The sequence below is a fragment of the Bufo gargarizans genome, chromosome 6 (genome assembly GCF_014858855.1).
Source record: "Bufo gargarizans isolate SCDJY-AF-19 chromosome 6, ASM1485885v1, whole genome shotgun sequence".
Lineage (NCBI taxonomy): Eukaryota > Metazoa > Chordata > Amphibia > Anura > Bufonidae > Bufo > Bufo gargarizans.
The window spans coordinates 248724478-248752309 of NC_058085.1; the positions used below are offsets into that span (position 1 = coordinate 248724478).

Sequence of the window (27832 nt, forward strand, 5' to 3'; positions counted from 1 at the left end):
GCAAGGACCGGTACTGGGTGGTAACGTACTTGGACCCCCGGTACAAACACAAAATGGCGGACATGTTACCAGCATTTCCAGGCCTTGCTGCAAAAGATGCTGCATTCCGCTGTTGCGGGCGCTGGCAGAGGAATTTCCTCCCACAGAGAAACAGGTGCGGGTACCAATCCTACTGTGTCTGCAAGAAGAGGGTGGTTTGAAAATGTGTTGGTCACTTTGTCCATATTTAATGCTTGCATCTACTTTATTACGTGCATTATTATCTTATTTCTGTGATTTTCTTCAATGATGAGGTATACACTGTGTAGACCATGATAAGTCATGTAAGATACACTGTATAAAGAAGTCCTTAAATTGGCCAAGTTATTTAGCAATGTATGCTATTTCAAAATAATGTCCTATTCATAGAAGTAAATCATGCTGTTCAGACCACTGTTTTCTGACATATAACTCAGAACATGTCCTGCTTTCATCTCATGAAACACGGTTCTGGAGACCATTGTAGACAATTGTCTCCAGGTTTATGTCCTACAAGGCCATACGGAACATCACTCCTGTTGATTTGTGTGTTTTGGTAAGGACAATATAGCTAAATAATTAGGCGTCGTGTAGGTCATTATTATGTTTACCAGTTTTGGTATGCTCTGGTTTAATAGCTGCCATGCTATGTATAGATATAAATTGTAGAGGAGACATCTGAGTGGGGAGCAGGATAACTACTGCAGCAGTAAATACCTCTGGGCTGAAAGGAACTGATTAGATGCAGGTTAGAAAAGCATCCCAGGGAGCTCTAAAGTGAAGCTGAGCCCCTGGCTGTAAAAATAGTGTTATCATTGAGCAGCCACAACTAGCATGAGGTGAGTGGTGAATGGGCGGGAAGGGCGAACCTCACTCCTCCCAGCTCCTGGGTATGAGCTGTAAGCTGAGCTTTGAATGTGACACCCGGGAGAAAGAGAGAGCTACACAAGCATCAGCAGAGAACAACCTAGTGACAGGGAGCAAGGCGAGATCACAACTTCTCAGAAGCATATAGCACATCTACCCCCTGCTAGATATATTGTGGCCACTCAACATGAGTTCTCACTATTGGATGCTCCTACTGTTCCTGAGTATGAGCAGAGGCAAGCAACCACAGAGCTCTGACTCAACCCTTAACCCAGCTCCAGGGATACTGAGCCCAGCCACAGACCCCCTGTCATTGCACATGATGAAGCTCTATGAGAAGTACAGTCGAGAGGGCAGTCGACCTCAGAATGGGAACACGGTACGCAGCTTCCGGGCACAGCCAGGTAAGACTAAACTCATAGGAGTCAGTACTGTTGGTGTAGTACCTCAATATACATAATGTTGTGTAATGCAATGCAACAGGTCCACAGGGTCTGACTAAACTCATTGTGAGTGGCGTCATTAGCACAATAGGGCAGATGTTTTAAAATGACCCTGTTGGCAGGTTACTGACATGAGTTCGGCTTTCATCCCACAAAAGTTATGGGATGTGTATCTACACCTTTATTTTATGATCAGTCACCTGTACGGTAGCTTATAGCAGATTTAATCGTGTGCTGTCCACATCTCAATACAGAAAAAAGAAGTGTGGCCACTACTGGCACTAATTAATTGCGGTGGTATCAGCAAAATAATGGTTAAGAAGCTTCAGGGATGGTACACAACGCTCAAGCGTGCTCCAACTCACCCAACCTACAGTTAATAGTCCAATACAAGGTTAGCTTCAGCACGCAATATGAACAGAAGTTTGGTGCAAGAATCCTTTAATCCAACATTCAATTCTCCAGCGAATACTATGGGGGAGATTTATCAAGATTGTCAGTTTCAATGTCTGTCTTGATATCCCTTGGATGCTCTTAATTTATGGAGGCTGAATCCTCCTGCAGTCAGTAGGTCTAGAATGAAATCTATGCCAACTTGTAGCTGGCGTAGATGATGATAAGTCTGCCGGGGCTAATGGACCTGCTCACACCACACCTCCATTTCGGAAAGTGGCTATGGCAGAGTAGCCCAAATGAAGTTTAAAAAGTCACGAGACCTGCAGTTATATCCCCATATCCCAGTTTGGTGGCATATGGCGATGATATATCTCACATATGCCTATTATGCCTGATAAAGGCATACAGTGTTCACCAAAATGTAATGTCTTCGTATTGGACTACTATTCTGTCCCTTGTTTTGCACTACTGAGATCGTATCAATGAAGGTCAAGTCTATCGAAGGTCAAGGTATGGTATACTTAAAGTGTAGAAAATCTATAAAAAATAAAAAAAACGGCAATGACAAACATTTGTAATGCTCTCATCTCACACAAGGCACTCAAAGTGCATGGATGGATGAGGAGCAGGGGAAATAGTCGCTGCCATATATATAGACACTCATCCCCAATACCCATTGGTCTCAATTTCATAGGAAGCCAATTTACCTTTTAGTATATTTTTATACTAATAAAGAAGAACCATACTGATAATGCTGTCCTTATGACAATAAATGATAGGGTCACACAGTTACAATCGTGCCCTGCCCTTACATGCAGTACTTCCCCATCCTCTTCTATGGTAAAGAGCTACACAAGTTATTTGTGAAGTGATGCTACCCTGTGGTATGCAAATTATAGTAGTTTTTCCTCTCTATGATCAAAATTCGCCCACTTTATCTCAGCACAGTGGAGTAATACACCATTTATATAAGATATATCTAATACCCCTACTGAGAGTGTCTGGGGCTCATCAATATGATTGGATTAAGCAGATCCTATTATTATTTCACTTGCATATCATTGTCTTTTGATCCAATCACTGAATGCAAACGGTAGTTGAAGCTGAAAAACTATTATGGCAGCGCTTTATTAGGAGTCCACAGGAACTAAAACATTTCTCTATTCTAGTAAAATATAGAGTTCCTACAAATAACAGGAATATTTGGTTTAGAAAATAGATTTTTAGATACCCTATTGGGGAATTCTGGGCTAATAGAGGGGGTCCTCAACTAGTTATTTTGTTCTTCTCTCTGGCAACTCAATACATTTCAACAGACCCCACAGTTAGCTGGACCCATGGTGGTTATCATACTTTCCTGATCCCCACCGCTGTGTTCCAGCTCTATTGCTGCCCTGACAGCTCTGCAGCAATGTAGTCGGGTCTCCTGACATTAACATCTGTTTTGACATGGTGCATGTGACCACTGGAGCCAAACACTGGCAGCAGTGGTGACGTGTCGCCCATTTAGCATGTGCCCCAGTGACATGCCACATGGGTGACATGAGACTGCTGCAGCCAGTGACTGAGCCCTGTGTCAAAATGGATGTTCATGCGGGGAGAATCAAGACCTACCAAAGCGGCACAGGTTCAGCCGAAAGGTGAACAAATGCTAAAAAGGTGAACAAGCCCTTTAAGGGGCAGCAGAAAGGAACTACGGATGCGGAAAGCACACTGTGTGCTGTCCGCATCTTTTGCGGCTCCATTGAAATGAATGGTTCTGCACCTGTTCCGCAAAATTGCAGAATGGATGCGGACCCAGAAATAGGGTCATGTGAATGGACCCTTAATCTGTGGCAGAACCTGCAGCAAGTGCTCAATTTTCCTACAGCACCACCACAGGGGAAAGTAAGCATTACACTGTGCTCACTGAAATTAATCACCAGGTAATGTACAGATGTGTCATGCCCTCCAGAGCAAGATACTGTCTTTGTAAATGAGTATCCAGAATGTGAGACTACCATCTAATAACTCAGAGTTCTCTAATAGGGTAACAGATTTTCTAAAGCAGACAAGTCCATTAAGAGCTGCGTCTCATAAACTGTTGAGTGCCTATGTGTTTGAAGCATTTTATTCTCTGATTCTGCCTCTGTACACACTTTGTATAAAATACTGTAGAGGCAGTTTCAGTTTTACTGCCTCCATTGGTCCCTGTGGTCACTTGACTGACCATGTGATCACATGGATATCTGAACAAGAAGGAAGCCCCTTGGACTAACTAAACTCATGACTATGAACAAGGCTAATTTCAATATAATACAGTGATCTTTTCTGACATTTAGGGACCAGCTATGAAAATAAAAAGAAAACAACCACCAAAAAATCATTGTCACAGCAACTGTGACAAGCTATAAGACTAAATTTTAAAATGGGACAAAATGATGCATAGAAATGCTAAAAATCACATTGATAATCCAATAAATAATAACCTTCTACCTTGTGAACTAAAATGTACTGATAATGGTGAATCCCAAAGGCTCAAATCATCCCAGCCCTGAGCCAGTTAAGTAAAGGATCTTTTGTGACTTGAATAGCTTAGTTTTTTGTAAGAGTTGATGACACTAGAAGTATATTAGAAGTTTGACAAAAGCATCTATGGATGACTTAATCATGCAAACACATTGCAGGGCCTGAATTCATACATCCATGTAGTTAATCCGTCCATAGAAAATGAAGTGTTGGCACAATTTGTTCCTCATACAATAAAGCTTCTTTATCTGACAGATTTTCTGGCTTCCCGTCCTACATATCGCTTCAACTTAACATCTCTACAGCAGTCTGAAGTTGTCTTGGCTGCCACTCTCCACTTTGGACCTGACAAAGGCCCCAGGCCTCCTAGGGACTCCTTTTGCAAACGTTCCAAGAGTGCTTCCTGTCGTATTTCGCTTCCACCACAAACTCAGAGGGTCAGTGTGATTTTCAAGAGCATTCTCCACCAAACAGATTTAGGTTTGGTAAAGTGGAATATCAGCAGCGCCACGTTGAATAAAAAGGGTGCCTGGCACGTGAAGGACATAACCAGCATCATAAAGGAAGCGCAACATCAACAAGATCTGTTCATTTCAACAGAAATTGACTTTGGCCATAAATTTGCTACTATCCATGAAAGTAATCCAAGTGAAGCCCCATACATCTTAGTATTTGCCAACGACAGAGCAATATCAGAGCCAAACAGTGTGGCAGTAACTTTACAAAGGTATGACCCACTCCAACCAAGTGTTGCCGATTCTAAGCAGCAGCCCAATGCATCTTCAGAGAGCAGAGTAAGGAGGGATGCTACATTTTTGGCTTCCACCCATAATAATGAACTCCCTGACGTTAAGTATGTTCAATACAGCAAGCAGCATCTCTGGGAGAATACATATAAGTCACTGACACAAAAGCCCCAAAAGAAGGAGCGGAAGAAGAAGGTAAATGATAATGCTGATGCTTTACCAAAATCTCCAGTCCTTCACTTTGATGAGAGGACAATGAAGAAAGCTCGGAGACGCCAATGGGATGAGCCAAGGGTCTGCTCCCGCAGATATCTCAAGGTGGATTTTGCTGACATTGGATGGAGTGAATGGATTATATCTCCTAAATCTTTTGATGCTTATTACTGCTCCGGTGTTTGCGAGTTTCCTATGCCAAAGGTAAGAAGTTAAGCAAACAAAGTGAATGCTAATGTCTCAGTTTTAAAAGGGTTCCCTGGGGTTAAACAATGATGACCTATACTTGGACAGACCATCGGTGTTTGACTGGCAACTGTTTTACCTGTGGATAAGCATAACAAAGATGACACGGTGAGTGTTGGACCCTGAATGATCAGGCTATTAATATTGCAGTATAGGAAAACCAATTTAGCTTAATTTCTTGCTCTGAGCACTAATCATGCCCTGATTTACCTATTACATGGATAAACTTACATGTATATTCAAGGGTGTTAAAGGAACTGTGGCATAGATACCGTAGATCCCTTTAAAATTTGGGCTCTTCCAGAGGCGTTACTTAAAGCTTCTGGTCCCAATGCAGGGCTTCCCCAACAACTACATGTCATTTATAGTACTGGTCTGGTTATTTGGATCAGAGAGACCAATGCCACTGGGCACAACTAAGAATCTCCACCTCACAACACATATTGTTAGAGTTGTCTTTTATTCAGCTATTCGGGAATATATTGCTTCCATCAGCATCATTCCCTTCACAAGTAGTAGTGCCACCATTTCCCAGTAGGTGCTTTCATTAATTAGAGTCAGCAGAGAGTAGACTACTTTGTTGGCACAGATAATGCAGTTCTTATGCATATTATGCAAAATGGTTCAAAGGTGGGGCTTCAACTTAAAGGGAATATTCTACATTTTTCTAACCAGCATCTGGATTTGAATAGCTTTGTAATTGCATATAATTAAAAACGTGGTATAGCCAGTTAGCTATCTAATAAAATCTATCTGTATAGCTCCACCTGCTGTTTGTTCTTTTCCTTATTTCTCCATCCACCTCACTGAGGTGGTCGCATGCGCTCAGTTTAAATCTTTAACTTCCACCTTCCATTATTTTCACTAGACACTGTGAAAGTTATAGGGAAACAACTACAGCAGAAAGTACAACACAAGGACATGCCTCCTGAGCTGCTGAAGTAAATCTAGCAGAAGCAATGAATGGGGAGATTTTTGTTTCCATGTGAGGTACAGAGCTGGCTCTACCTTCCTTAGAAAGAGGCTTTCATGTACTACATGATGTTTGATTTTCATTGTATACACCAACCATGGCATAACCCCTTTAAGTCTTAAACTAAAGCTCCACCTTAGAACCACCTTAAAGTTTAACGAAATTAGTTAGAGATAGAGTCAGTCTTTATAATTAAGAGATTTTGGATACTATATTATTGATAGCCTATTCTTAGGATAAGACTATTAATATCAGATTGGTGGGGTTCCCAATCCCGCGACTCTGCAGTACCAGGCACAGCTCTAGCAAAACGTATGGCGCAGTAAAATGAAGATTTGGTCCAAGGATTCAAACCTCTATGAATCTAATATTGATAGCCTACCCTAAACACCACTATTGTACTGTGAAAAGTTTTTCAATGTGAAGTAACATAGTAACATAGTTTGTAAGGCTGAAAAAAGACATTCATCCATCCATCTGTCCAGTTCAACCTGTTGTCCTGCAAGGTGATCCAGAGGAAGGCATAAAAAACTGTGAGGTAGAAGCCAATTTCTCTCATTTTAGGGGGAAAAAAATTCCTTCCTAACTCCAGTCAGCCCATCAGAATAACTTGCTGGATCAACAACAACAACCCATTTCTAGTAAATATAACTTGTAATATTATTACACTCCAGAAATACATCCAGGCCCCTCTTGAACTCTTTTAGTGAACTCACCATCACCACCTCCTCAGGCAGAGAGTTCCATAGTCTCACTGCTCTTACTGTAAAGAATCCTCTTCTATGTTTGTGTACAAACCTTCTTTCCTCTAGACGCAGAGAATGTCCCCTCGTCAAAGTCACAGTCCTGGGTATAAATAGATGATGGGAGAGATCTCTGTACTGACCCCTGATATATTTATACATATTTATAAAGTTGTCTTTTTTCTAAACTGAATGACATTAATTATAATAATCTTTCAGGGTACTGTAGTTGCCCCATTCCAGTTATTACTTTAGTTGCCCTACTCTGTACCCTCTCCAGCTCTGCTATGTCTGCCTTGTTCACAGGAGCCCAGAACTGTACACAGTACTCCATGTGTGGTCCGACTAGTGATGTGTAAAGTGGCAGGACTATGTTCTCATCACGGGCATCTATGCCCCTTTTGATGCAACTCATTATCTTATTGGTCTTGGCAGCAGCTGGCTGGTTTCTTCAGTTTAGTTTGCTGTCCACTAAAATTCCTAAGTCCTTTTTCATGTCAGTGTTACCCAGTGTTTTACCATTTAGTATGTGCGGGTGACTTGCATTACTCCTTCCCATGTGCCTAACTTTACATCTGTCAGTGTTAAACCTCATCTGCCACTTCTATGCCCAAGCCTCCAATCTATCCAGATCCATCTGAAGCAGTATACTGTCCTCTTTCTTGTTAATTACTTTCAACAATTTAGTGTCATACTGTTGAAGTCTTCTACAAAGTCATTAATAAATATATTGAAGAGAATATGGCCCAATACTGACCCCGTTGGTACCCCACTAGTGACAGTGATCCAATCTGAGTGTGTAAAGTTAATAACTATCCTCTGTTTTCTATCACTGAGACAGTTACTTACCTACATACAGACTTTTCCTCCCAGTCCAAGCATTCTCATTTTATAAGTCAAGTCAAGATATGCAACATACATTGACTCACCCCGGTCTAGTCTAGAACTTGCCTCCTCATAGAAACTGGTTACATTAGTTTGACATGACTAATCCCTCGCGAATCCATGCTGATTTGGCATTATTCTCTTATTTTCATTGTGGTGCTCCAAGATAGCATCTCTTAGAAAACCTTCAAACAGTTTACCCACAACAGATGTTAAATTTACCGGACAATAGTTTCCGGGCTCTGTTTTTGGATCTTTTTGAATACTGGCATCACATTTGCTATGCGCCAATCCTGAGGAACGCTCCCTGTCAATCTAAAGTCCTTAAATATCAGTAATAAGGGTCTGTCTATGACATTGCCTAATTCTCTTAGAATACGGGGGTGTATGCTATTTGGTCCTAGAAATTTTTATTTTAATCTTTTTAAGACGCTGCTGCACTTCTTGGGGTGAGACAGGGTACTTTAAATGGGGGATTAACTTTTATACTCTGCATTTCATCTGGCAGTTTATTTTTCTCAGTGAATACAAAGGCAAAAAAAAAATACATTTAATAGCTTTGCTTTCTCCTAGTCGCTTTCTGCAACTCTCTTTATAAAGGGCTGACAATTCATTCGAGTTTAGGATGGTTTTAAAAATATCCCATTTTGTGGCTGCATTTCTATTATTGAGGACCTTGTCCCAGTTAGTTTGGCCTGTGGCCTCTCTTAGCTGGTCAAATTTAGCTTTTTTTTGAAGTTTGGTATTTTGTGCCTCCCTGAAGCAACACTCTTTTGACTGATAACCCTAACAAAATATAACTTGTATTCTCTTAACAATTAAAACCATTTAATTGCTAGGAGAATAAAAGTTATATTTTATTAAGATTATTAGTTGGTCTAAAGTGAGAATTTATGTCCCTTTTGGCCATGTGTGTGCTTACATTGATTTCCCCAAGAACCCCCAGAGGGATAACTATACATGCCTGATAATTCCTCTGTTGCCAGAATTCCAAAACACATTGGAGAAGAGTTCAGGTACATATGTAATAGCCACTGCAGTTTCAATTAAGCCACATATGGATCCAGCAGGAAGGAGAAGTGCAATTCCTTTCTTTATATTTCCCTTACCTTCTGAAACTACTCCTGACTTTGACTCAAAGAGCTTTTTGAAGCATTACCAGAAAAACTGCAGAATATTTTGTAACACTGTGCATGTAACCTTTCTAATGTGACGTTGATCTGATCAATGCAAGTCAATTCCAAACACATCTAAACCTAAACTTTCAATGTACTCCACATAGTTCCTTTTTTGTGTGAGGCCCACTCAGGAAATCAAGAACACACAGCCAGGGTCTGGACGCACTTAGAATTTTAAAGATCTAATGTAAGATGAGTTAATTACAGTATGACGTGTATTCTACATTGTAATCAGAATTCTTCACCAAGGACCCATTTACATGGACCAATACCAATGGGCAATGATCGGGAATGAACATTCATAGTAATATTTGTTCCTGGTCATTTCCCGCAGGTTGCCTGCCTTTACATGCAGCAACCATCGCTTCTATATGAGCATGATCCTCCGCATAGAGGTTCATCTTTTGTCGGAAACATGATGTCCTCTTTACACAGGGAGATGTGCTGCCAACAAACAATGATCTTTTTGTGCTGATTAGATCCAGTGACAAATGATTGTTTTGCTGGTTTATTGACTGATCACTGGCATATCTGCACTGTTCATACAAACGTTCCTTTCCAGATAACTGGCCCAAACATTTGCCTATGTACACATGATATAGTTCTTAGCAGAGCATTCATTCAGTAGATGGCTATATCTCCCAACTTTACCATAAACACGCATATTTATTTCAATTGGGAGAGGGGAATAAAATGCCAGAATGATCGTGTTTGAAAAGTCATGTAACTGGGATTTGATGGTCATCTTCATCAGATCACTCCTGGTTGATCGAAGATCATCACTACTGTCTAGTGACAAATCCACAAAAGCGATGCAGTAGGCAGAGATTCCTACTGTAGATGTCTACGTAAGCTTCGGGTAGCCAAACATGAAATTCTAATGTTGCCTTTCTAAACCACAAGTTGTAGGATTAGTGTACACTTATAACAAACTGAATGAGATCTAGTCACTACTCACTTAGTTGTGAGATCCAGTAGCATAACTAGAACTCATAGCCCTACAGCGAATGTTAGATCCTCACTCTCGAGCCCTTAGGCTGGCCATTTATATATAACATTTCTGGTGATATCGGCCAACTATCTTGACTTTTTCTCAATGGAAATGTTCCACATGATTTGTCCCTGTGGGAGCTGAGCTGCGTCGAGAAGGGTCTAGCAAAGGTTTCTTTTTCTTTCCAAGCTTTGCCTCAAGCATGCATATTTATGGCAAAATTGGGAGGAATAGCTGTTGCCAAATGAGCATTTGCCTGACAGCATTCGGCCGACAGTATGACCATTCACAGCGGGTAAGAGGATCCCTGGAATTCAGTCCCTTATCAGTGGCTAATGGAAAAGGGAGATATGTACAAAACTAGCCCATTTTGACTTGACACACAACCTTTTCTGAAGCCATACTGTATCTTTGATGGCCCTGTGTCTCTATCATACAGATGGCACCTTACAGTCTATTACAGGAGCAGAGGGTTAGGTTTACATTTACAATTTTTGGTGAGTGGTTGTTAATAAGGGTAAATTACAAAGCTATTACATGGTTGTTATCAGGCACGGATAGCGTTCAGGATTTGCGGCTAATTGCTGGGCTGCAACTGAACTTGCAACCAGAAACAATGGACCTAAATTCCATGGCAATTACCAGTGATTCATAAGCGCTACATGTGGCAGCTAACATGCCCCTTTACCGAGTGATGGAGTTTCCAAGAAATCAATAGCAGTCATATAAATAGATAAAATACTAAAATTCATAAACCTTAAAAGAAACAGGTTTCTTCATCTCATAGATTCGCCACAGAATATTAGCCCTTAAGTATATCTCACTGCTGCATTATTGTTCTGCTCCATATATGTAACTGGTGTCTGCGTTCTGCTAACAGATTTTCAGGGCGATTGCAGAATTTCCTGCCTTGTGTCATGAAAAGAATATTAACTACAATAAAAGTCAAGTCACTTGGGGCTCGTTCACCTCTCCGGATTCAACCATTCACTGTCAGACTTCATTGACTATAATGGGATCTGGTGGCGATTGGGCTGCTTTCCAGCATAAATGGTGGGTTTCGGACGGAACTGGAATCTATGCCACAACAGGCTACCAGAAAAGCCTGCAGGATTTAGAAACGCACTGTGCACGTACCCTTGGTGAATACATTATGTTACTTATCGTGTACTGATACTAAGTTATGGGCTGCATTAAACTCCAGAGCTGCATTTACAATTCTGCTGGCTTTTGATATTCCCTTCAAAACAACTTCTGTAAATAAGACCTATTAGGGCACTCTCAAATATTAGCCCCGCTCTCAAATATGAGCCTTAGCAAGCATGGCCAATCACTATAGCAGGCTCGGCTGTCCTGATGGAGGCTATTCAGTACTATGTTTTCCCAGCAGGGGAAATGTTGGATTGGTGTAAAATCAGATTTTAAGTAGACACCGTTTAAAAAAAAAAGCATTTCAAGACTAATGACTTTTAAACATCCCATTGTGCTACATAACTTCGGTGGATCCACCACCAGCACAGGGGTTAAACGCTGGTCTTAATAAATGACCCTTATATCCTTAAAGTTTTTTTTGCATCCACCTCTTCATTCACAGCTACAGGACAAGGGTTTTAGGTGGGGCTTGCACTTATCGGTCATTTATGCCATATCCTTATTATTCCGTGGATATGCCAGAAATGTCTAAGATGGGAACAATCCTATAAAAGGTTGTGAAAGAGACTGAGCTGCAACACGAGACACGGCGTACAAGGGTGGTGCTGTTTCCAGAAATTAGCAGCTGATTATTCTTTGTAACACTGGAGATCAACCTGACAAATTTTACGGCCTCAAATGTGGTCCTTCTCCCAATCCATCACTGCATATTGCATTCAGCTTGTGTCAAATCAGGGTATAGGCGCATATACAACTGACTTTTTTTTAAACAACTGTACATGTGCCTGGAATTTCCTTGATATAGTTTACTTAATTTAACCCTTCAGTCACCACATTTTGGTGTTTTGGTCCTCAATGACCAAAGACCTTTTAGTAATTTGCGCAACACTCCTACGTTTTTCTTTCATACTTTTTATAGGTTGATTAGGGGTGGTAAATTTTGAATTCTTTTGTCCCTTTGTCCATTTTCCACAAGATAGAACATCTCCTATACTTTGCCACAAAATGCAGACCATGAACCTGTTGACGTTAACGGATTCATAAAAAATGCGGATACCAAATGAACCACATCCATATTTAGCAGATATAGCGGATTGTAGACCACCAAATACAAACAGTCGTGTGAAGGTACCCTAATGCAAAACATTAAAACCAGACATCATATAGCACATACAAATCTCTTTCTGAAAAAGCTAGAACCAGCCCTGGACCTCACACAGATCCACATCTCCACCCATTCATCGCTCCTATTGCTCCGCTAGATTTATTTCAAACTGGGAACTCAGGGTGTGTGTCCTTTCTGCTGCAGCTCTCTCCCTATCATAGCTCATGTGATGTGTTTGTTCTCAGGGTGTGTGTCCTTTCTGCTGCAGCTCTCTCCCTATCACAGCTCATGTGATGTGTTTGTTCTCAGGGTGTGTGTCCTTTCTGCTGCAGCTTTTTCCCTATCACAGCTCATGTGATGTGTTTGTTCTCAGGGTGTGTGTCCTTTTTGGTGCAGCTCTCTCCTTTTAAATCTCATAGCTTATAACAGTAGTTATGGCGGAAGACAGTTGGATGGAACTGAGCATGTGCGACCACCTCAATGATGTTACTGAGGTGGACAGAGAATTAAGGAAAAGAATCAACAGCAGGTGGCGCTATACAAATACATTTCATTGAATAACTCAGTGGCTATGCTAAATTTTTTATAACATGTAAATTACCAAAGTATTCAGATCTACATGCTGGTTTGAAAAATGTATATTTTTTTGTGGGATAAATCTGTTGTGATACATTTATTAAGCAGGGGGAGAAATACAGATATCAGACCACTGTTGCTTATCCTTGGGGTAAACTTAGGGACACAATAGGAAACATTCATCCTGTTGATTCCTTGTTTGCACCTACTTCAACCTTTGGCTAAAGGTCTGGCAGACAGAAAAGAGATGTCTTCATTATCCCACTAAAATCAGCTCGATCCTAGAAGCAACTCATGTCTCAGCTCTTTTTGGGAGCAGGACCTATAGGGTATAAATATGCACATACCTATCCAAAGATGGTATATTCTTGCATCACCATTGGTAGCAGGCAGTGTGTAGACCATTATGTTTCTTTTTTTTTTTTAAGTAGAACATGCAGTATTCCAGATCTAGTATTATGGATAGATATGTATGAGCTACCATATGATGCCACTGTACAGGACTGCATTACAGGAGTATCACTTAGAAACAATGTTGGGATATTAAGGAGTTAAGAAGATACATAAGTAAACGTCACTGTGCATGATGGATCGTCTATAATTGCGCCTTTACTTAAACACTGGGCAAAATATAGTATGGGAACATCCATGCACTTACAATATAGAACAGCACCACCTAGTGGATAAATGAGTACATGAATACTATGAAATATAATGTATATACATACACACCCATGTATTACAGCCCTGCACAACCTATGAGCTATAGGCAGCCATAATACTGCACCCATATGGTTCTGATTGTAAATCATGGCACTGAAGCATTGCATCTAGGGGAGAATAACTCGGTAATACGGCGCTTTACTCCGACAGGATATAGTGTCGGTTTACAGAGCTGGTAAATATGTGTGTATAAGTCATGAGCCAAGCGGATCCTTACAAGTTACGAGCGAGTAGCCTGCCCAGAGTGTTTTACAATTCTTACATGGCTGTGTGACACAACATGGGTTTTGTTCTTGTTTGTAGATTCATCTTCTCCCAAGGGGGTACTCATATATTTGAGCTTTAAGTGAAGCCTATGCTTCAGGGGCTTGTATACACTGTGGAATTTAAAGGGGTAGTATATTAGGGTAGCAGTAATTATTTCCCTTTTCAGGGCTATAAAGATTGTGCTTTATAGGTTGTCACTATGAGGCAAATTCCTCCAGTGTGGAGGATGGGCCGGTAATTCTACTGTAATATGGTATTCTTAGATCTGTTATGCTCGCATGCTGATAAAAAGCCTTCACATGTACATACTTATATATGTAGTTGTATAGCATAGGGCAGTGATGGCGAACCTTTTAGAGACCGAGTGCCCAAACTGCAACCCAAAACCCACTTATTTATCGCAAAGCGCCAACACGGCAATGTAACCTGAATACTACAGTCCAATATAGTATATCCTCCATGTACTTTATTGTTAGCTATAATAGCCTGCCTACATTCAGTGCGCTGCCTGTGCTGTTCATAGTGCGTCCTGTGCTGATGAATGGTAGGAAAAGTCTAAGACATATTGGTACACCATAGATTTTTCCAGGGTGCGGGTGCCCACAGAGAGGGCTCTGAGTGCCACCTCTGGCACCAGTGCCATAGGTTCGCCATCACTGGCATAGGGGGTCCCGAGATGGTAGTTATACCTGGTCTGCCACGGTAGTGTGATTGGCATATGATGGGTGGGGCCCTGTTATTGATTTTGCATAGAAGTCTCATACAATATTTGCTGGTTAAAGGCTCCATTCAGACGTACGTAGAATGTGTCCGCACCCGGACCTAAGGGGATTGTTCCATCTGGATATTTATGGCATATAAATCCAATGTCTGATCTCAAGAAAGGAGCCCTGTCAGGAATGGAGAGGACATCATGCATACGCGACTTTCTCTGTTCACTTCTTTGAGACTTCTGAAAATAGCTGCGTGCACTTACTTGGCTATTTTCAGAAATCCCATGGCAGTGAATGAAGAAGCCATGGATGACATGAGTGGCATCCTTCCTGATGGACCTCTTTCTTGGATAGGAACAGGTGCCAGAGGTGGAACCTGCACCTATCAGACATTTATGGCATATCCAGATGGGACAAAACCTTTAAGCCAAAAGCAACATATAGACATTTTTGTGATGCCACCACAACTTAATGTGTTCCTTTGGACAACAGCTGTAGCTTTGTGTGTAGCCTCAGCCTAATACTGGGGGCATTTGGGGACTTGAAAATGGGTTGTCTTTGTCTTATCAAAAACATAAGTGGCATATGTGTAATTGGCAGAAGTCCAACCACTGTGACTGGTGGTAGTGCTAGGAATGAACCATGCACCTTGGTCTCCTGTTGACTTTTATTCTGAAGCTGAATGGTTTTCTCTTTATATCCAAGAGACCAAGTAGTACAGCTCTTTCCTAGCAACAGTGGAACGTCATCTAGTGATTGGTGGGGGTTAATTGAGCCCTACCCATAACACATAACCCAGCAATATGCCATCAATGTCTGTCCTGAGACTGTGTGCCAAATATTAAAACACAACCCTGAAATAAAATTTAGATTTGTGCTTAATATTGTCTACCATCTATGTAGTATATACAGTAACATGGCCTAGTTTAGGAAATTGTTCACATGCTAGGGCTAGGACTTTCAATCTTGGTCTGAATTTTTATTAATTTTTTACTTTTTCTTAAAATTTTATTGACGTCTATTTTCTGATTTTTTAAATTATAACTTTGCAAAAACACAAATGCAATCGCACTCTGCAACCAGCACTCTGCCCTGCCTCTATGCTAGATGTTGAATAAGGCATTGGTGTACATTTTGGCCAAAGCGTAATAAGCCACTCACCAGTGAGTGGCTTATTACGCTTTGGCCAAAATGTACACCAATGCCTTATTCAACATCCAGCATAGAGGCAGGGCAGAGTGCTGGTTGCAGAGTGCGATTGCATTTGTGTTTTTGCGTTTATATCTATATTTCGCCATAGCAATCTGCACCTGCATAGGGTTGTGTGGGCTGAACCCCCCAAAAATTATAACTTGTCTATCAAAGATCAAAAAAGATTGCTCTGTTGAAATGGAGCTTTTACCCCCTAACTTTTTTTTCTCTAGCTCTGCTCAGGCTTCAGGAAAAGGACCTACCAGTTCAGCCTGAGCAGAACTCAGGCAGCAAGAGGAGTGGTGCTTTAACCCTTTACATATCATGCTGTATAGCAGCTAGAGATATGTGCCTGAAATTGTTTGAACGCTGTCAATCTAAGCTTTAAAACAAGACCAGCATTAACTCCTCTATATTTATTTATTTATTTTATGCACTTATATAGCACTACTATATTCCGCAGTGCTTTACAGACATTAGCAACCAACTGTCCCGAATGGGGCTCACAATCTAAGTTCCCTATGAGTATGTCTTTAGAGTGTAGGAGGAATTCCTATCAGTATGTCTTTGGACATATTTTTGAAGACAGTCAAGTACGTGTTTTGGATAAGGAGGCCGATTGGTACAAACGAGGCGTGAAGGAGGCCATCTACGTAAAAATGGAGAAGCCAAGCTTGAATAGAGGTGGGGGGGTTAGACATCTATTGTCTGCCACATACAATGCTGTCTTGACAACTTTTTCTGGGAAGTCTTTATCACCTACTGACTGTACTTTTTGTACAATCACTCAGAATTGAGAAAGCTCGTTGGAAGAACTAGTGAAACGTTTTCAAGAAATCTACAGTACGTCCAGTTGCCTTGATTTATTCTTTACAGATATATACCATGACCTGGATAAATGAGACCCTTCACAGACATATGTCTTTGGAGTGTGGGAGGAAACTGGAGTACCCAGAGGAAACCCACGCAAACAAGGGTAGAACATACAAACTCCAGGCAGATGTTGTCCTTGGTCGGATTTGAACCTAGGACCCCAGCGCTCAGGAGATATTTCCTTTAAAAATCGGGTTGGTAGTGATAGCAGCTGAAAGTGAATACAGGTTTCAGCTGCTTAAATCCCAACTCAGTTTCTGAAGGCTATATAACGCGGTAATCCTAGTCTTGTTATAAAGCTTAGACTGACAGCTTTCAAACAAGACACATATATCTACCTGCTACAGAGACCAAGATATGAAGGGTTAAAGCTGCCCTCCCACTGCAGCTGGATTTGATGTCAGCCAGCCTATGGGGGAAAGGGGGCTGACATGTTGCAGGGAGGAGAGAAGTATATCTGTGCATGCTACTTATCTCCCTCTCCTCCATTAATCAGAAAGCATACTTTCACAGGGGCGAGAATTCCGTGCAGGTGCAATGCGTGAGGTGAACGCATTGCACTCGCACTGAATCCGCATCCATTCACTCTAATCGGGCTGTGCACATGAGCTGTGATTTTCGCGCATCACTTGTGCGTTGCGTGAAAATCACAGCATGCTCTATATTGTGTGTATTTCACGCGACACAGGCCCCATAGAAGTGAATGGGGCTGCGTGAAAATTGCAAGCATCCGCAAGCAAGTGGTTGCTAGGTGACGATCGAGATAGGGACCCGATCTTTATTATTTTCTCTTATAACATAAGTAAATTAGGGATGGAGGGGTTAAACAACAAAAAAAAAAATATTAAACTCACCTCATCCACTTGTTCGCACATCCCCGCTCGTCTTCTTTCTTCTTCTTTGAGGACCTGGGAGGAAAAGGACCTTTGATGATGTCACTGCGCTCACCACATGGTCCATGGTGATGGACCATGTGATGAGCGCAGTGACGTCACCAAAGGTCCTTTTCCTCCCAGTTTCTCAAAGAAGAGGGGCTGCGCGAACAAGTGGATGAGGTGAGTTTAATTATTATTATTTATTTTTTTAACCCCTGCATCCCTAATTTACTTAGCATTTACTTAGCATACTGTACTATTATTATAACACTGATCCCAAACCCGAACTTTTGTGAAGAAGTCCGAGTTCTGGTCTGGGTATTAAAGATGCAGATTTTTCTCACGTGCCTGCAAAATGCCTTAAAACGCTTTGCACTCACGCAGAAAAATTGTGTATTTTCTCGTAACGCACCCGCATCTTTTCCCGCAACGCCCATGTGGAAAAGGCCTTGCTCTCTGTCACATATGAAGGTCTTTCTTATTCAGGAAAGGAGTGAGAAGATGAGCATTTGTCCATCTAATTACCCCTCTGTGACAAATTACGCCATCTATTGACACCATGACCCAGCGTCAGGATCACAGCATAAAATAAGTCAAACCAAACACTTAAACCACACACAAACAAATATCAATAAAGTTTTCATTTTACACTCTTTCCCACAGTGAAACCCGTTACATGCTACAGTAAGAGAGAGGAATCTAATATATTATCCCTCATACAGTTATGGCGTCAGAAAAATTAAAATGTTCTGGTTCTTGTAAAGTAACGACACAAAAACAGATTATTTTGTAAAAACAAGTGTTTTTATTGTGCAAGTATTATAACATAATAAAACCTGACTCACAGAATAAGTTATCAGATTAGTTATACCACACAGCCATACCATAAAAATAAATCCCACAAAATAATGTTAAAATTGCTGTTTTTTAAACCCCAATAAAATAATAAAAGTTATTTAATACACTATATGAAACCCAAAGTTTTGACCACTGGAATATAGAGGGGGAAAAATGTTACTGGTCTGTAACCCTTAGGCCCTTTGCAGATGAGCGTGTCGGAGTCAGTCTGGATGCGTTGCGGGCAGGTTCAGGTAAACCAGCGTGAGTTTGCACGCAATTTGTCTGTGATTGCCTTGCGTTGTTCATTTTTTTCCACATGTGATAAAAAACTGAATGTTGGTACCCAGACCCGAACCCGGACTTCTTCACTGAAGTTCGGGTTTGGGTTCAGTGTTCTGTAGATTTTATTATTTTCTATTGTAACATGGTTATAATGGAAAATAATATCATTCTTTAATACAGAATGCTAAGTGAAATGTCCATTGAGAGTTAAAAAATTATTTAAAAAATTACTCACCTCATCCAGACGCCTTTATCGTCTTCTTTCTTCTTCTTGCAGGACCTGCAAAAGGACCTGCGCTGAAAACATCGCGCTCACCATGTGGTGAGCACGGTGACGTCAGCGCAGGTCCTGCTGAATGAAGATAGAAGAACCTTCTATCTTCTACCACACTCCAGACTTAACTTGCTGCTTATGGAGCAGGTGCTGCTCCTTCCCCATCAGTCATGGCAGAGGAGTATAAGTGCAGAGAGTCCCCCCGGTCAGACCTTCCTGAGGACTGCAGGTGGCGCTCGTAGGCAGAGACCAACCGACTACAGAGCATGTATCTATAGTAGTCCATTTTTGCATCCCTAAGAAGGTCTAAAAAATCCACTGATAGTTGACCTGTAGCGAGGATCTAACAATGTGGCTAGCCAGTAGTCATCCCTCTGACGAATTCTGAAAATGTGGCTATCACTGCGCAAACATAACAGTATGCATCTGGCCATTTGCGCAAAGGACTTAGAGGGTCTCCCTGCCTCCATCTCCACTGCATACTGCCACAGTCTGTCAGGGTCATCTGTGTCGTCTTTGTCGTTGTTGTTTAGCTCCTCATTCTCCTCCTTCTCCTCCTTCTCCTCCTTCTCCTCTCTTGTCCCTTGGGCAGAATATACATGGCCGTGAGATGTAGGTGCCATTTTTTCTGTTCCCTCGCCATCATATTTCTCAGCATCCCCTACAGGATGTGAAGGAGTGGAATGACATATTTCATGCCATAATTCTGCCGACTGACAAATAAAGTGGCCTCCTCAAACGGCATGTGTCATGGATGATCAGCCACTGGCTAAGATGGAAATTACACCGGGGAGTAAACCTGTCCGTCTGCCACATAAATAAATCGTTGACCGCCTTCCCCTGCACGTACAGGCAGTCTAACATATGGAATGTGGAGTTCCAACAGGTGGAAACGTTGCATATCAGGAGATGTTAGGGAAAAGCATTTTGCCTTTGCAGCTCAAGGAGGGTGTGTTTTGCATGGTAAGAGTGACTGAAGTGCATGCATAGTTTCCTGTACATTTTTAATAGCTCTTGCAGTCAAGTGAAAGACTTGAGGAACTGGGTGGCAATTAGATAAAAGACGTGTGCCATACAGGGCGCATAGGTCAGCCCTCCCTGATGCAGCGCAGACAAAATGTTCTTCCCCCTTATCAGTAACCACAGTTTCTATCTCCAGTTGGCTAGCCAGTTGTCACAGGTTAAGGGGAAGGGAAAACACCAAATACACACCACAACGAATAGACAACAATCTAGGCCTCAAAAGCTAAGGAAGAGGGATGGTGACCTTCTAGTAATCCCTAGGCCTTTCCCTAACTCCTGCCAGTATGAGCAGATCCTGATGGTGGAAATACTCATTCACCAGATACCTAAAGCCATGCAAAAACTGACAAGCCCTAGGATAGGTAGCAAGGGATGAGACAGCTGGTTCCTTCCAGAATGAAGGAACTTGTGTCTCCCTGAGGCCTAGAAACAACACACTCCAGATAATAAGAAACAGCGAAGGCAAGAAGTACTTAGCTTACAGAAGTATGGAGAAGCAGGATATCCAAGACAAACCAGCACTAGCAACTCCAAGGAGAAACTATCAACCGCATGGTCAGCAGTGTGAGGCGAATCTGAATAGAGCCTCATCACTGATAGCGAGCGCCACCAGAGGAGAGGTGAGATCCTGCCAAACAACAACATACATAGAGGAAAACAGAGAGACCTGTCAGATAGCCTCATGTTCAGCAAGTCTATCCGATCTTCTCACCTCTCTCACAGGAGGGACCGTGACAGTACCCCCCCCCCCTTCAACGGGTGGCCTGCGGACACCCAGGACAGTCTTTTTCAGGATGCGCCCTGTGAATGGCCCTCACAAGGCAACTGGCATTCACGTCAGCTGCAGGAACCCACATTCTTGAGTTCACTATCCTGGTACTCTGAAACTCAAGATTACCATCCACCATGACAGCAATGACTTGTGAAACACATTATGAATCTTCAAAGCCTGCGGAAGCTCAAGACGAAAAGCAACCGGACTAATAATGGCAGAGATCTTGTATGGTCCAATAAACCTTGGCCCCAACTTCCAAGAGTGTACCTTCAACTTAATGTTTCTTGTGGACAGCCACACAGAATCACCCACTCTCAGATCCGGACCACTCACACGTCTCTTGTCAGCCACCTGTTTATGCTTTTTGCCCATTTTATTTAAATTCTTTTGAATCTTCCGCTAAATATAGAGAATCTTTCCTCTTCAGGTATACCAGACGTCTCAGTACCAGAAAATATGCCAAACTGCGGATGGAACCCATATACACCAAAAAATGGTGACTTATCAGTAGACTCCTGTCTACGGTTATTTATGGAAAACTCGGCCAACAACAAAATTGAAGACCATTCCTCTTTATTCTCAGAGACAAAACATCTGAAATAAGTATCCAGATTCTGGTTAGTGCTCCCAGTCTGTCCGTTCGACTGAGGATGAAAGGCTGAAGAGAAGGACAATCAGAACCCCAGACGAGTACAGAACACCTCCCAGAATCTGGAAACAAATTGAGTCCCTCTATTACACCACATCAGAGGGAATGCCGTGTAGTTTCACAATGTTATCGACAAACACTTGAGCAAGAGTTTTGGCATTAGGTAAACCTGAAAATTGTATAAAGTGCGCCATCTTGCTGAAGCGTTCAACAACCACCAGAATCACAGTTTTCCCAGAAGAATTAGGCAAATCTGTGATAAAGTCCATGGACAAATGAGTCCAGGGTTGGGATGGGATAGACAAGGTAAGTAGGGATCCTAAAGGCCGACTATGAGCCACCTTATCACGTGCATAAGTCTTACTAGCTGCCACATAGCCCTCAACACATTTACGTAACTATGGCCACCAGAATCTTCGAGAGATGAGATCCACAGTGGATCTGCTCCCAGGGTGTCCCGTAAGAACAGTATCGTGATGTTCCTTAAACACCTTGTGTCGTAGTTCCGAAGGGACAGACAACTTCCCTGGAGGACAGGAATCGGGTGTCTCTCCCTGGGCCTCCAACACCTCTGCCTCAAATTCAGGATAAAGGGGGGATACAACCACCCCATCATCCAATATCGGAGCAGGATCCTCCGAATCACCCTCTCGGGAAATCTACGAAGCTTTTATTTCCAGGACGATAAGTGACAATGAAATTAAATCTAGTAAAAAACAATGGCCATCTGGCCTGCCTTGGGTTCAGACGTTTATCTGACTACAGGTCAAAAGCCAATTTAATGGCCAACAACTCTCTATTACCTACATCATAATTTATTTCGGCAGAAGAGAGTTTTTTTGAGAAAAAAAGCACAAGAGCACCATTTGCTAGGAGAAGAACCTTGCGACAAGACTGCTCCAACCCCAAACCTCTGAAGCGTCAACATCCACAATAAATGGTTGTGACACATCTGGTTGCACCAGAATAGGAGCAGAAGCAAAACATTCCTTTATTGCTGAAAAAGCATGCAATGCTTCTTCAGACCAGACTGAGAAATCTGTGCCTTTCTTAGTCATATCAGTTAATGGTTTAACAACAGTTGAGTAATTCAAGATAAATTTACAGTAGTAATTGGTGAACCCCAAAAATTGCATAAGTGCCTTTGGGTCGATCCACAGCACAGACTTTTTCAGAATCCATACGAAAACCCAAGCAGAAACTATCAACCGCATGGTCAGCAGTGTGAGGCGGATCTAAATAGAGCCTCATCACTGATAACGAGCGGCACCCGAGGAGAGGTGAGATCCTGCCAAGCAACAACATACATAGAGGAAAACAGAGAGACCTGTCAGATAGCCTCACGTGCAGCAAGTCTATCCGATCTTCTCACCTCTCTCACATGAGGGACCGTGACACCAGTATTTGATTTCTTTATTGATGACACAAAGCAGTTCCTCCCCGGGGTGGCTCTGTTCGCCCAAGCTGACAAGGTGCAGAACCATGTGACAACGCCTAGCTTTGCATAGTTGATATGATGGATGACCACTGTAAACTGTGCCTAGAGGGAAGGGTGAGGACAAGGTAGAGAATGAGGAGGCAGAGGAGGACATAGGCGCAGAAATCCCATGATTACAACACGTGATTACAAATTGCTGGTGTGGCTGGGCCAGAACAACATTTACGCAGCGGGCTGTGAATGACATATATTATCTATGACTATCGTTACAACTCCATACGTCAGTGGTCCAAGGACTGGCCCACCTTCTGCTCAACGTATGTGTGCAGGGCTGATACACCTTTTTGGGAAAAGTAATGTTGGCTTGGGACACCTTGGGTCCGCACAAGCCATCAGTTTTCAGAAATGTGCAGAGTCAACTACATGGAAAGGGACGGACTGTAGTACCAGCAATTTGGCCAGGTGCACGTTGAGCTTCTGCCCCAGTGGATGAGTGCATGCATACTGTTGTCTTTTTGCAATCGCCTCAGTGATGGATTGCTGTCGAAACAAGTGGCACCTCAGGAGCAATAGACGAAATTTAAGTCTGATGAGAAGGAAGAACAGCTGACGTTGATGAGCCCTGACTGCTGGAGGGATGCAGCGGGGCCAGTGGGGGATGCAGCGGTTGCTGCATCAGGCTGTAAGGCGAAATGAGTGGTATGGTTTTCCTACACCACTTTATGGTGATGCTCTATGTATTCACACAGGGCCGTCGTGCCAACATTAGCACCCTGGCCGCGCCTCACCTTCTGCCCACACATCCTACATAGCACCACACCAATGCCCCCCAGTGAAATATTTCCATACTGCAGAGTATGGCATTTTACCTCCACCATAGTGTGATGCCTGCTTGTCGCTGCTTTTATGAACCTCTGCACTGCCAGTGTGTTCCTCACAAGTAGTCTCCCGAGTAGCAGACGGCGTACCCTCCTGCATTTCGCTCCGGATCTCCCACTGCTTTCACCTTGCTGTCTTACAGGCATGTTGCCACCCTTGATCCCTGATAATGCCCTCTCTTCACCTGGCTCCCACGAGCGATCGACTACATCATCATCTACATATGTTTGTGAGTCACTTGTGCCACCCTCACCTGTCTCTTGCGCATATCCCTGACCTCTTGCAACATGTGCTCCTACCCAACTGTCATCATCGGTAGTTCCACGCCTAAAGAAGTGCACAGAGGACCTCTCCTCCAAGTCTGTGTTGGCCTATAACCACTGACTGTCCTCACAAAGGTCATCATCGCTGTAAAGCGGAGCAGAGCTGGTGGCTACCATTACTTGGCTAACAGATGGAGCAGCAAAAGCAAGAGGCAGGTTCAGGACAGGTAAGGGCATAGAGGCAGTTCCTGGGTCATGCCAACTAAGCATGGTGTTAGCATGATTGGGAAGAGCGAGTCAACCATTTCAGTACAGCTAGCTTGTTGATCAAAACTCAACCGCTGGATGACAGTGGTAGCTCTGGCCTATTACTACGGCTGCTACCACCACCCCTTCTTCTGCTTCTACCTGTGCTGGCTACAGCATCATTTTTGCCACTGCCTGTTCCTTTGGAGGACCCAGTCTTCTGTGTGTTGGCCATAGTGTATAACAACTGTATCACTAACAGAACGGATTATGGTAGCTATGAATTTTGGTGCACTGCACACTTATGTACACAGTGATAAATTAGACTTGTCGGTAACAGTGACCTGTAATACTGATGCACAGTAACTCTACAGCTAACAGAACAGATAAATTAGACCTGCCTGTGATCTGTAATCAGTGTTGTACTGGGCTGTGTAGGGCCCACCAGTAAAATTTATTTTGGAGGCCCACCATAGGGATATATCCAAATATTACCTGCTCACACAGCAGCAGACAGTAGCAAGATGCTGCAAGATGATTGATTATGGGGTTCCTGCAGTGACTTTGAGAAGGTATGTCCCTGGGAAAGGAGGACACTGGCTGCCCTGTCACTGTGCCTATAAGTCATCTCAGCCACATGAATGTGTCTATAATAATAAACTGGATAGTTTCTTAAGGTGCTGTACTCTGCATATCTATATGTAATGCAGTAAGTCTACTGTGTTATGTGCCACTTTTGCAGTGGAGTGGATAACAAGGGGTCCCCTTGCTCAGGGGCACACTGGGGGATTCACTTGTACACCTGTGGGCCAGTCCGAGCCTGCCTGTAATACTGACGCACAGTATCTCTATAGCTAATAGAACGGATTAGCTATGACTCTTGGTGCACTGCAAAGTTATGTACATGGCAATAAATTGAGTCTGTCCCTAGTGCATGAGCATCTTGTCACGTCTCTCCCTATGCTCAGCTCACAGGAAAATGGCGGTGACCGTGCGAGATCAGGGTTTTATAGGGCTCTGCCTAGCTGTGACATCACAGGGTGATGACTACCTGCCCACTGGCTGGCTGCATGGCATTATGGATGATCTTATGTTCCCGGCCTTGTCTCCTCTACACTTACTTTGATTTTCCAACACATGCAGCCACCATTTTAGGAAAACTCACTTGTTACCACAAAGCGCAAAAAATTTGACTTCCGCTTCAGATGCTTTGCCGCTTTTCTCAACACTAGTAATAATATTGGATCCATAGCTGCAGTTTTTCTCTTAAAAATTGAAACAATATAAGCCGTCCCCTCCCCTTCTGAAACAAAATATCCACTCTGTTTATGAACTTCTTCTCGCCTCATGCTCTCAAAGTCTTCTGACATGTCTCTCCCGCCTATGGAATTCACTACAACAGTTGCCGTGGCAGCGGAACATATCCTCAGTACCTATTTTGTCCCCTTAGTCCTGTCTCTTGGCTGGGTGTAGTTATTGGTATACAGAATTATATGGCTAACTAGTGGATCTGCTCTGTAGTCAGACTAAGCAGAAGATCTCCTAATTTCCCCAAGCAAATGATCCTACATCTGTACCCTGAAAGGGTAAAAAGTAGGACTGAAGTGACAGTGCAACCTAGAATGCTAAGAAGGAGTAGGAAGAAGTAGGTTCTGATCAGGGCCAGCTCCAGGTTCAAGTGGACCCTTGGGCGATAAATCTCAGTGGGACCCCTTGTGGCATTTGTCAAATGTCACCATAGCATCTTTGTGTTAAAAAACGGAAGCGCGGGCTTCCTGCTCAAACGTGCCTTCCCCCAGCAGAGATCAGGGAAAGCACCCTTTCTAAAAATACACCCCCCAAAATAGTATTGTAAAAAAAGACAGATTTCCCTCAAATGAGCCCCCACACATCTCTGTAGACATAACTATAAAAAAAAAGTTATGGGGGTCACTAGGGAGCAGGGGTTCTGTTAGAGTTGCCACCTTTCCCAACAAAAAAATAATAGTTACACAAATTAAAAAGGTTGGTGTGTCTATTTAAGTTTTATTTAGCCTCTATTTTTTTAATGATTATGCTGGGATTCAAACTTATAGCCTTCTACATTAAAGTCTAGAACTTCATGGTAACCTGCTGTTCATATATTATGGCTAAAAACCTTAGTAGTAATTTCCCACATATTATGCATTCATATATATATCAGAAGTATGAATATATACATATATATATATATATATATATATATATATAGTAATTACACATTTATTTTGTGCCATACATTTTTTTACAATTATAAAAAAAAAATGTAAAATTATACTTCTGCTGTAGAGAAATACCTCATACATGAGAAACTACTCTGAGGTTTTTCGGGCACTGTGTAGCATTGAGCTTCGTAGCTCAGTGGTTAAGGTTCTTGTCTCTAATGTAGAAGGTTGTGAGTTCAAATCCTGGCCTAAACATTTCAGTAATAGAGGCTAAATTAGACTTTAATACACTGGGTGTCCCCAAGCATACTGATAATGCTTGGGGATACCCCCTTCATGTTAATAGCACCTACTGTATATATGGACATAGCCATATGACTGTTCAGTAACACTGGGGGTTCCCTTACAGCCATCTTCAGCATATACCTGAGGGGGCCCCCTAGGAGCAGTGCGGCTGACGCTGGCCCGTGTTCTGAGTGATCAAACAGCAGAAGGATTACTTTTTCTAGAAACAGTGACAATTTTGCATATGGACTGTATCTGATATTGCGGATCATCTCGACTAAAGTAAATTACTGGCTGCAACACTGGAAGCAACCCATGGGCAAAAGTGGTGCTGTTTCTGAAAAAAAAGCAGATCCATTTGACTAATCCTTGACTTGCCCTTATGTTTTTAAGAAGGGTTCGGAAAATACTACAATTTAAGCCACTTTATATTTATATTTTACATGTCTTTCCATTGCTTCTCTCTCGACAGGTGGTGCGCCCTTCGAACCATGCAACAATACAGAGCATAGTCAAGGCTGTCGGCATAATTCCAGGTGTCCCAGAACCTTGCTGTACGCCAGAAAGAATGAGCTCCCTAAGTGTCCTTTTCCTGGATGAAAGTCGGAATGTAGTGCTGAAAGTCTACCCCAATATGTCTGTGGAGAGCTGTTCCTGCAGATAACGTCATGCAGAAGTCTTCAGCCCCAGTGGATTATGACGTTGGGCCTTCAAATTCTCTTTTCTCCTTCCTAATCAATGTTTCACAGTGGACAGGACAAGAGTGTCATTGTAAGGAAATAGATGCTCATTATGAGAAGAAAGGCAAAGGTTAATATATTGATAGCGATGCCAATGGCCCCCACATATTCTCTTTCCGTGACTTTGTGGTGTGAAGTAAATATATACAGATTGATGAACCTGATCTGGAGATGGCATTCTTACCTCACTCTTTACTGGAGTGGATTTCTACTTTTTATGTTAAAAGGTGTTCCTTATGGTCCATGTGTATAGTATATATTTGTTGTACAGCT

At 42.4% G+C, this 27832-nt stretch overlaps 1 protein-coding gene across 1 annotated transcript; it reads left to right on the plus strand.

The window, feature by feature from the left end:
- The first annotated feature begins 1028 nt into the window (after positions 1-1028).
- Positions 1029-27550, plus strand: GDF10 (growth differentiation factor 10). Its single transcript, XM_044300126.1, has 3 exons — positions 1029-1289; positions 4488-5395; positions 27292-27550. The coding sequence occupies exons 1-3, from the start codon at positions 1073-1075 to the stop codon at positions 27481-27483; spliced, it is 1317 nt and encodes a 438-aa protein (XP_044156061.1). The 5' UTR covers positions 1029-1072; the 3' UTR covers positions 27484-27550.
- The last annotated feature ends 282 nt before the right edge of the window (positions 27551-27832 follow it).